General features: G+C 35.0%; 1 protein-coding gene across 1 annotated transcript in view; it reads left to right on the top strand.

Moving 5' to 3' along the window:
• The window catches only part of LOC137406780 (potassium voltage-gated channel unc-103-like), a 147,569-nt gene that overhangs the window by 3,511 nt on the left and 131,762 nt on the right, over positions 1 to 12,296 (top strand). The window contains exons 2-3 of the mRNA XM_068093393.1: positions 4,312 to 4,470; positions 6,861 to 6,952. Coding sequence (XP_067949494.1) covers positions 4,312 to 4,470; positions 6,861 to 6,952 — 251 coding nt within the window. The remainder of the gene's footprint in view (positions 1 to 4,311; positions 4,471 to 6,860; positions 6,953 to 12,296) is intronic.

Genomic DNA, 12,296 nt, shown 5'->3' with positions numbered 1-12,296 from the left:
CCACCGTATCTACCTGCTATATAGACTAGTGGAATAGTCTGCAAACTTCTGTGGTGCCTATTAATTACTCTTAAAACAGGTTCTTTCTGCTTTTAGGTTCTGTAACTTAGCAGGAGGTGCATTAGTAGGCAGTTTATGGCAGCCCATAGTTTAAAGTACCTCAAACTTTGTTCGAAGTATTTGGTAATTCATTTAATTTATGTAGCAGTATTTCCAATCTAGCACATTTAACTGACAGTGTGTAGCAGGTATTTCTTGTTCAGCGTACTTAACTTACAGTGTAGCAGGCATTTTTTGCTCAGCGGCCTTAACTGACAGTTTGTAGCAAGTATTTCTTGTTCAGCGTACTTAACTTACAGTGTAGCAGGTATGTTCTGTTCAGCATACTTAACTGACAGTGTGTAGCAGGTATTTCTTGTTCAGCGTACTTAACTGACAGTGTAGCAAGCATTTTTTGCTCAGCGGCCTTAACTGGCAGTTTGTAGTAAGTACTTCTTGTTCAGCGCACTTAACTGACAGTGTGTAGCAGGTATGTTCTGTTCAGCATTCTTGAGCGGTAGTGTATAGAAGGTACGATCTATTTCCGACATCCTATATAATAATTAAGTTTGTCATTTATTTTTCAGTCTAATTGTTTCAGCTATCAAGCCATTCATTCATTCCTAACAACGTAAACATATTTCGACATGAACTGTAGCTTTAAAACACTCCTCTCTTCAATTATTGATTTTATCATTATCGCTTACTTAGAGAAGATAATTGCCGCTAATTTCAGGTCTTCGCCACAGAGTTCGTCATCAGCGTATCTGAAAGCTTTGGAGATGCTTATAAAGTGATTATGTATCCAATCAATGCCAAGGCCAGTAGAAACATAGTAAGGACTCTTTCTTATTATAACTTCTATGTGGCAGGTGTCAGCAGGTTACCAGAATCACGTGCATAGCCAGGTAGGTATTGTCAAAAATGTCAATCGAGGGCTATTGGTTAGATTTCAAACAGCAATTTATTTAATGCTTTTCTAAGTAACCTTCATTTTCGCATAAAAAAGTGTAAATTTTCTTAAGGTTTCGAGTATTGTAAAAAGTAAACGAGTTCCACTTTGTTATTAGTTTTGTATTGCTGATTCTGTGATTGGTGATTACTCAGTTTCAATTTGGTTCGTTTTAAAGCTTTACATCCACAAAAAACATTGAGTAAAACAACAATCATGCTTACTTCAGTTAAATTTATGATCATATATTTTCAAACGAATGGGATCATTCTCTCGCCCTACTAATTTGCGAAGGAATGACCGCAACGAAAAATTTTCTGCGTTTTGTGAAAATGGACTCGCATGGACAACTTTATTTTCATTCAAAGTAGTTTTCTGTCTAGCAATCTATAATTATTGAACAAGATTGAATACAAGCACAGGGTAATAGTGAACACGAGTTATTGTCATTGTAGTTATGTAGCCTTTGCGTGTCAATCTTATTTTTAGTCCCTATCTATGAAAGGCTGTTGCCTTCTGCATTTTTGACCAAAGCTTCAAACTAGCTTACGCAGGGTACACTACAATACGAATATTTGGCAGTTTGTTTCATCCCCAAACACATTAGCAAAGTATCAAACTATTCAGGTTTATTACTATAATGATGTTGCTATGTGAATGAGTGGGGCATCTAAATGATGTTCATCCTAACTCTGTGTGTAACACGCAGCTTTTCTTGAATGTCTTTTCTCAAGCTTGTTTATTTGACAAGCCTGGAATTTGTATACAGCAGTAATTGCAATTATGGGACCACTTAAAATAAATACTCTTTATTACTTCATATATTGTTCCACCAGTTTTATGTGAATTATGACAATAGGCACATCAATGGAAAGTTCAGAATGTACTGGATAAGAATATTATGTAAAACTAACTGATGTTTGCTTTATTAGTTTAATCTTGATACAATATGCCATTTTCGGCATAAAGTGGGACAAAAATCCAAAACAAATTTTTTTTTAATTTTTAGAAAACGCTACTTAATTTGACATAATTTTAGAACATAGCTCTATAAACGTTAATTGGTAATGTTTTTAAGTTCATTTACAGTATTTCTAGCGTTCTAGTATTTGGTATGACACCATAAGCCTAGACTGACCTGATAGGATATAGTGGGTGCCCATTAAACAGAATTTATTACTAGAGTGCACCTTTGGTAGTAGACAGAATGTCTAGAAAATTTGCTTCTCAAATAAGTATAATATGTATGATCTGAAATAATAAGGAAAGAGAGTTATGCCATAAATAAAAAAGATTATTATGAATTTACCAGGCGGTCCCATTATTATGATCACCACTGTAAAAATTCTGACCTTTATGTGAACAAAAATTTATCAACTTGTTTGTCTAGCAGAAAAACAGAAAGCTTTACTACTATTATGCAAAGAAGGAAAATGCTAAATAATGACTTTATAGGAATTTTTTTAAATAAGTTATAATTAGAAGATTCTGTGTAAGTGATATTGATGCCAAACAAAGTTTTAAAAAAATATTTGCTGATGCCTGAAATCATTGTAATTTTGCATGATTAAGTTGTGAAGTTTTTTCATTTTAAATAAGATTGTTTTATGAATAGACAATATAAAGAGTTGCATTAGAAGTGGGCAAAAAGGTAAGCTTAGTTTTGCTAAGCTTTTCCAGTGTTCCATCGCGCTACCGTCGATTTTAGGTCAGCACAAGCAGCAATTTGTTTCAAGACTTCATAACATAATCAACTTAATTGCGGATTAATCTTACATATTATTAATTAATTAATTGTAAGATTAATTAATTATTAATTAATCTTACATATTAAGAATAATGTAAGATTAATTAATTATTAATTAATCTTACATATTAAGATTAATTAATTATTAATTAATCTTACATATTAAGAATAATGTAAGATTAGTTAATTATTAATTAATCTTACATATTAAGATTAATGTAAGATTAATTAATTATTAATTAATCTTACATATTATTTTATATGTTCCTTACAACAATATTGAAGATACTCACATGTATAAACAACATTATTTAATAAGTTAGTTTAAAAATTGTTTTGTTTGTATTTTTGAAATTTAATCTAATATTTCTCTAAGCATATACGTGTATATTCCAATTGTTTTACATTTGACAAAGAGTAACACAACTACAGGCTACTAAAATATCAATTTAAGTGTTTTTATTAAAGCAGTGTTTCATTCTCAATTATGTTTGAGCATTTCTTTTGAACTCATAAACTCTCCCTCTTCTTTGAAGTGGGGATTTTCACTGATCAAATCTCTTTTGTAGGCCAACGCAAAACTGTTGTCTACCAGGAACATTAAAAAGCTTTGAGAAATGTTGGCCATCGGTACCCACTTGGCTGGCCCCTCTAGCTCTTATGGAAATGGTAAACGCCCTCACAATTTCTCAAAGTTGTTCGGTTGATACTTAGTCTAGCATCAAAACAAATGTATGTATGTAACTCTCTAGTGATGCAAATGTATTGGATGTTTACTACTGTGCAAAGGTTTAAAAACAGTATTAGCGTACTTTGAGACTAAATGTAGTGGGGGATTCTCATTAAACAAGGTTGATGCAACATATAGTATATCAACAATTTATAATTAATACTTTTCTTCCATATATTGTTGTTAAGTCGACACTCAATTAAAAGCAGTTGAGTTTTACCAAAATCTGTCTGCTTCACAGTTGCAAAATATTGTCAATTAAGATTTCTTTTTTAATGCATTGTTTAAAGGTACAATATCACCAGGGAGCTGAAAACCAGCTATTCAATTATATATACTTATAAAAACTAGCCATCCAATCATACATGCATCCGAATGCCAGCCGTCCAATCATAAACACATCTGAAAAACAATTATGCAATCATACACACATCTAAAAACCAGTCAACCAATCTTGCATACATCTAAAAACCAGCCAACCAATCATTCATGCATCTGAATGCCAGCCATCCAATCATACACACATCTGAAAACCAATTATCTAATTATACACGCATCTGAAAACTAGACATCCAATCATACACACATCTGAAAACCAGTCAACCAATCATACATGCATGTACCTCTAAAAACCAGCCATTCAATCATTCATGCATTCGAAACCCGTCATACAATCATATACATGTATGCATCTAAAAAACCAGCTATCCAATCATATATGGATGATGCTTAACAGCAAATTGAAAAAAAACTGATTTAAAGGCCAGACATCAATTTTTTCGTATCTGTAAATTTCAACTTGACCAGGTCTTCTGAATGCATCAATGCTTGTGATTATTTTAGAATATCAGCAGCAAAGCACTTTTCCATCACTTGGAAGGTATCAAAAGCGAAGGTCAGCGATGACGCACTTTGATTTACCCCTTCTTAGGAACACGGAGATTGGATTAGCAAGGCAGTCATATTCTTTTCCTTCACCTCATAGCAACATGAAAAGAAGAGGTGGGTCACTACTGAGTACTAGTAGTACCAGTAAGTGAGAGATAGTCGGTTGTAATATTTAACTGCACATTTATTCCAATATGCAGCAAAATGGTTGATTGATACATTTGGTAGTGTTGGTCTATTAAGCTGAAGGTCCCAAGTTCGATTTTTGTTGAAAGCAATCTTTTTCCTAACCTTCAAGTGTGGCTTCAACAACCATACTTAGAGGTTAAAGGTCAACAGCCATAGCTGTTATAATATTAAAGATTACTGTACAGTTATTAAAGTTAAATCACTAATTATTTTTAAAAGAATAACAGTTTTAGCTCTATTAGTAAAAGATATCATTTTACATATTTAAGAGTGGCTCTTTCCTATAGTGAGTCGGACTGGCCCACTGATAAGCCTATCCATGTTGGGTGTGACTAAAAAATGATGTAAAGAATACAACTCCTAGAGGAGTCCAGTTTGGTCAGTTTCTACATAAGTGTAGCTAAAAAAGAAGTGAGGAAGACAACTCCGGGACAGTCTAGTTTAGTCAGCTTCCACATTAGATGTCACTGAGAAAGATGCGAAAGACAATTCCAAAGAGAGTCTAGTTTTGTCAGTTTCTATATTAGGTGTGGCTGAAGAAAAAGTGAAGAAGACAACTCCATTTATTATCCACAGAGTGGTACCTCCACTTATAACATCCTCTACAAAAGGTTCATGTTACAAAACGTCACTATGGGAACTTAATTATTTCTCATTACAAATGTAATTTTAAAATACAAAAGTGCCAAAAAAACTGATCGAACGTACACTTCAGGCAACTTGACGAAAGCTGTTGCTCGATGCCATCATTTTATGTGATATTAATCTGTTAGAGGCAGCTAGTGAAGGTGAGTCGGAAACTGACAAAATTGTTTAGTTAGTAGTGGGCATGGTGCTGTGAATAACAAGAAGATTAAAGAATTGATCCAGTAGCACCGCAAGAAGCTTAAAATGGAGGTGCTGAAGGTATGCGACATGCTGTCGCCCAGGCAGTTTGGAGGATTGAAATACAGATCACATAACAGGGAAAATTTTCAAATAAATTTTATGAACTAACCATATCTGTAGAGAAAAACCATTCAAAGAGTGTTCACAACTAAGGCGTGGGCTTACTGCGATGATGCCTTGGCCATGTTTGAAGGATGATCAAAACGTGATAAAAGCGAACATCAATTGGTTACCTTTTTACTAAAATCGATTCTTAAAATAACTGATAAGAGTGAGCTGAAAAAATTTAAAAGCAATAACAATAGAGAAAATAATTTTTTGTCTATAATCTTAATTTTTGTTAGTTATAATTAGTATATTTCTTGTTTACATACATAAACTAAATGAACCTAATTGAATTTTTATATTATTGCTACAGGTTTTGGGACATTTTATAGTGCCTAATAAAATTTATGTCAGAATTTTGCAGTGTTTGAAACAAACTGCGGTGGTTACAGGAAGAAAAGGACCCCCTAATAATGAAAGTTTTGCTAAAATGGAATCACGCAAAAACAAAAAGGAGATACCTGGAACTATGTTACTATTATGTGATGGTAACACCTTTCCGTGTTTGGTTGATCTAGTACTGCTAGAGCCAGACTTTTTTGTATTTTTGTCTCGTCAATGTTTATCTGATCATCCATCCAGGTTTGTTTGACAAATCATTGCAATTTTTCACCTTTGTCAATCCATCGGCTCATTGAGTGTGTAAGTTTGTTAGTGTGTGGCAACTCTTTGTTTTCTTGTAAGCTTTTTCTTAAGGGTCTTTTGAAGTTTAATCTAACCCTTTTAGAGGAACAGCAAATGATTGATTTACCATGTTAAAGTGAATTCACTTTTTAAATGTGTATTCATTCTCAAACAGAGACATTGATGCGCCTAATTATATAACATAGTAAAGTTTTTTTGATAAATTTACTATAAAATAAGATCGTTATTTAGAGGCAGTAGCTTTTGAGTACTTTCGAGGAGTTTGGTTAGAGTTAAGCCAATAAAATAGTGAGAACCCGAGCTAGAAATGACTTTACGCCGCAAAATGCGGTAAGAAAAACTTACAACAAATATAAAATTAAGTCATGCTTGTTATTATTCTCACTGGAAGAGTATTCAATACTGTTTTATTTGTTACCTCGTTTCTCTTCATCAATACCTCCTTACTTTTCCACCCTTCACCGCATGTTTTTATCTGTCTAGTCTTTCTTAATGCCTTTAAGTGCTTCCATTGTCTTTCAAAAGTTGTGCTCCTTCATCTCTCACACCAGTCTCCGCCTTTTTTCATGCATCTCAATTTATATGATTGTTTTTATTTGTTCTTCAAATTAAACTTATTACTTAGCTGACAAACAAATGAAGGATTGTCAGTCCAATCTAGTACATCTGTATTTTAGTCAGTGCAAAGCACTCTGAGGGCAGAAAACAAGCTACCATTGTCAAGATCAACGATGGTTCACTAGCTGACTACATATCCCGATCTACTGAAGTAAGTCATAGGAAGTTGTATATCTATAGGAATTTATGGGAAAAGTATTTAATGGCGCTCCTGAATATAGTTTGTCACTCAAATTATTAATTTGTTCAAAAGTGTTACAATTCGATTTTTTGTATGAATAGGTTTCGGAAAACTGTCTCGTTAGCTTTGTAAAAGAGAACATGAAAGGAAGCAGTTGGAGGCTCATCAACGAGTATTTGACGAGGTGTTGGCATATTTAAACCATACTTCAATATATCTCGCAGAAACACTTTACTCTTAAAATAGGTTTAACATTAGAAGTTTATTAAGTTATTCAAGTTTATTATTATGTTATTATTATTTATCATTATTATTTATTATTATTGTTGTTATTATTATGTTTTATTAAGTATTAAGTTTATTCAAAATAACATTATTTGATGTGATTTCATTAAATGATCTTAACTTACAAACTTTTTTGAATGATGGCTTTTCAGAGAATGAATTTTAAGTTCCCATAGAGTGATAACATAGTGACTCATCCTCATATGGCGCTGCAGTAACATCATAAAACCAGCTGTGTCATTCTCATGCTGTCGTGATTCAGTGTCGCTGCTTAGAAGCGAAACACCTGTGCGATGCGCCATCTTGGTGCCATGGAAATGACCTTAACGACCAATGGCATCACACTCTCACTTGACCTTTCAAAGATACAGCCTTGACATTAGGCGTCGCGCAACCATCGCTCTGCTATAACGTCCTATAGAAACATGATCCGCTTGTCGACCCTGGGTAGCGGCTCAGCACTGGTGTACCACGTGTCACTCACTGTCTCTGTATGAAAACTTAGTAATTATGTCTGCCTCAGTCTAGTTCTCTTTTAATAGTTACTTTCTATGCGATATTGCAGGTTACATCACTTCCTTTGCGATATTGCAGGTTACATCACTTCCTTTGCGATATTGCAGGTTACATCACTTTCTTTGCGATATTGCAGGTTACATCACTTCCTTTGCGATATTGCAGGTTGCATCACTTTCTTTGCGATATTGCAGGTTACATCGCTTCCTGCGAGCTATTGATGACTATATCACTTGTGTGATATCGCTTATTATATAACTTTCTGTTCAGTATTGCAAATATACTATACGCTTCTGGAGGTTAAATATATGTATTTCAAGTTATAATTGAATCGTTAGTTTCTTTATTGCTTTTCATGACTAAGTCCTAACCTCACAAAGCTAAGCCGATCTTTCATTGCTTTGCTCTATTAAAACAGCACTATGTAGTAATGATAATTACAACTTCAGGGAGTTATGTTCTCCTACTTGAGAGGAGTTTATAGAAGTCTTTTCAAGTTATTAATGAAGGGTAAATTTGGAATTGTGTCCTCTGCTTATTGGGCTTGCTTAATTAATCAGGCTTGAAGGGTGAATGATTGAAGCATTTGAAAGTTTGAAGATATTTTTGAAATGAACAAAATAAATTATGGCCTACATTATAGAACAATGACAATATGCATGGTGATTTAACAAAGCTCACAAGAATGTCTTTTGGCGGTCAGTGCCAGATACACCATCAGTATAACTAGCTTGTCAATAGCATACTAGCTATATATTGATAGTGTTTACTTGCTCTTCGTTCACATATTCACTCCTTACTGGCGTCATGCACAAATCATATGACTAGCGTATGCAAGAGCGTATGGAAGACATACACAATAGTATTGCCCGAGCACATTGAATGCAAAGTGGTGCTTTATGTAAAAGATTACGGTATATGCTACAAACATTATACAGGTGTCACTTCTGTACCATGTCACCAGTTTAAGGTATATGTATATATATAGCAAGCAGTTTTTACAGGTGTCATTATGACATGGCCAATGTTCTATTTTGCTGCCATAGCTTTTTAGTTTCATCAATTTTGTAATATGAGTCATGATCTCAGAAACCATGGTTAAGTCAGCTGTATGAGATTTAGAGTTATCTACACTAGCAGAAGGAGAAAATTCTCACAGTTATTTTGCAATAAAGGCCTTGATTCTAGCTTAACTACAGCAGATTTTATGATCGATAAACTGAATGCACGTTCACCATTAGTGTGGAAACATAGTTCTGAGAAAACTGGTGTTGAAGTTTGAGAAACGAAATCCAATGCACAATTTTGTACACATTTAAAAACGTTGTAGCGACTAATATCAAGAAGTTATGATATTTATCTAGATTTCTGTATTGATATACAAAGAATTATGCTGAATTTAAAAATCTAAACAGATTTTAGCTGGCTGTCATAGAAATAACTGTATATTTATCAGAAAATGTATTACTTATTCATAATTTTGCAGATATTAAAAACGGCTTGGCAGTATCGGGATTTTGGGCACAGCCGTAGTATCACCAACAAAACCTTTAAAATATATTAACAGTGATATATTGCGCACCATCTGACACTATATACTCTGATCTTGTAAATTTGAATAGTTATTCTTATAATTAAATCTTATAGTTATCATGTAAAATAGAATAATTATTCTTATATTTAAATATTATAATAATCTTATAAGAATTGTTAGGAAAATATCACCATCAATCCCTTTACTTTCACTGTTTTGGCATCAGTTGGAATACCAAAGTACTCATTAAAAGTGTCTAAAATGTCAGTTATCTTTAAAAGCGGCAAAAAAGAATTGATTACTTTTATCGGGCGCCACTTTTCAGTACTTCTTGTTTAGCGTAGCAACGGTTTTAAGAGTGTTTTTCCGAGAGTTGGAAACTTCTATTGACTTAACTGACTTCAGATTCAGAAAGATCACTCTTTGATTGGTCTTGTTGGGCACTTGTTACAAAAATCGTTACCAATATTATAAATTCAGTTAGTGCAGCTTCAAAGTAAGATAATTCAACTTTGTGATTTGCGACTTAACCATGGTTTCTGAGGTCACGACTCATATTTTCCTTTTTAAAGAGTGTTTAATTCTTCCCGGCTTGATTGTCAGTTGTAAATAGACAAAAGGCATGTTCAGTACTAAATGATGTGATGAAGAGTGTACTTGCACACTCGCTGTCAGCTGCCACCCAAGCTATATTTGCTCTAGAATCTAAACGCCCATCAAGTGACTCTCAATATGCCTTCATCTCTATAACGGCTATAGCATTTCTACTTGATTATTATGAGTGATGCGCTATCATTCTCAAAGCAATCACACTCTATTGGGCTCTGCGCAACTGACACGTCAGAAAGCGATCATTCTAGCTCTTTCCTTTTCATATGATGCTCCTCTCGACGGAGGAAAGCGTCACTGACATCAGGACCTAATAGGCTTTTAATCATTGATAAATTATTCATCAATTATTTCGTTCCAATAATAATATAGCTGACGATATTAGCTATCCGTTTCACTAATTATCTTGTTTGCTGCCTAGACTAGAGATCAACAGCTGATTAGCGTAGAGAGTCTCTGAGTATCGCATCATCTCCAGCTGCTCGCTGAAATTTACATGTTGAATATGTAATACACTCCCATATGGCCCTGCAATGCCATCATGGGAACAGCCGTGATGCGCGCATTCTGTCATGAATCAGTGTCGCTGTTTGGAAGTGAAACAGCCACGATGACTGAGCCATCTATGAGTCATAGAAACGGCCTCAGCAACCAACGGCGTCGCACTTGTTTGTGTACATAGATCTTGATTTCTGTTGCTTCATATGCAGAAATAAGGCTCAACCATCGCTTTACTACCGTACTTTTCGGACTATTAGCCTCTACTTTTTTTGATGATTTGAGCTATGCGGCTTATATAAGGGTGCGGCTAATCTGTGGCTTTTTCTTTCACCGCTAGGGCGCATTAACGGGAATCTCCGATTAGTGCGCTTCTAGTGGTGGAAGAAAATACAAAACAATGCCTTACGGTGCTGTTCCGTTAGGCACTAAGTAAAAAAGCGTCAGATAATACGAAACTGTGCCGTTCGGCACTGTTCCGTTTTAAACAGAAAAGTTGGTGCCGCGTTAAAAAGCACCGTCCTGAGTTCTGCGGCCTATACAAAGGTGCGGCTTATGTATTGTTTTATTATCGAGTTTTGGAAAATAAAGCAGATGCGGCTTATATAGGGGTGCAGTTTATTGTCCGAAAAGTACGGTAGATGCGCTATGAAAACATCTGCTTGTCGGCTCAGCATAGCACTTCTGCGCTGGTGCACCCAGGTGTCACTACACTTTCGATGTATGGAAACATTCCTAGAGTCGCAGGCCACCCGAAGCTGAAATCTAACTTGGTTTTTGCTTAAAATCGCATGGTATATGCTTGACATGATGCAGTCAACCTCATCTAGTGATCTTTCAATTATGTAGTTTATGTTATTAGTGGTAATTATATTGATGGCAGCAAAATAGGTGCACATTTTTACAAGCAAATTGTAAAACTAGTTATCTTGGAGCAAAAGGTTTGTTTTGGATTTAGCAAATCAAAGGAAGCTGAAGTGACAAGTGGCAAATGTTTCTAACAAGAGCTAGACTCCGAGTGCCTCATGCAGCGCTTCTGTTTTCTTGGTACAAGTATATGGATTCGTTTTTTGTGCATCACTATGCTAGATCATCAATTTTGCTGTATAAGAAACACGCTAGAGGTTTATGAGCAGTGGATAGATCAAATACGCAGTAGGTAATTGTTAAACATGCATATATACTCAAGATACGACACAAATTTAATTTGGCACCTACAAGTTGTATTGTGGAGGTCAGTTAGTTCCGCTTAAAGCTTCATCTTGCTGTACAGAGAGCTCATTGCAGTTTTTCCTTGTCACATCTTTCATGTTTTGACAAGTTGTAGAAGCTGCTCCATGTTTATGTTACCATCAGCCAGGGTTTTAACAAGCCAGTGTGTTGTGCAAAAGGAAGGCAGGCAGTACTGTTCTTTCATTCCTTCATTAGAGGATGCTGATACCTTTAGAATTCCATGTTTTATGTAGCCAGAGATGAGTATAGCTTTTGTTAGTTGCTGACCTTTATATATTCTTGCATGCTGACGAATGATTTTTCCAGCGACCCGTACAGGGCGATTCCATGCTTCGAATGGGTTTGGAGTTGCCTTCTGCCGACTAATTTGCACCCTAACGTTTCAACGGTTCAGAACTGCACTATATAAATCTTTCCAGTGCTCGTGACAGGATACATCTATGAATATAGATGTATCCCTCAAAACAGATCTTGCTAAAGTAGACTCACTTTCTCGCAGCGAATGCCTTCGAAAAATTTAGCGATGTGAAATCGCAGCGAATTCATTCAGATTTTACCGTTTTTGCGATTCGGAGAAAAGCGACTCCAAACCATTTCAAAGCATGGAAAGACGGTGATTGATAGCTGTTTGCAGTAAGT

Source organism: Watersipora subatra, chromosome 10 (assembly GCF_963576615.1).
Source record: "Watersipora subatra chromosome 10, tzWatSuba1.1, whole genome shotgun sequence".
NCBI lineage: Eukaryota > Metazoa > Bryozoa > Gymnolaemata > Cheilostomatida > Watersiporidae > Watersipora > Watersipora subatra.
This window is presented reverse-complemented; position numbering and strand designations above follow the sequence as displayed.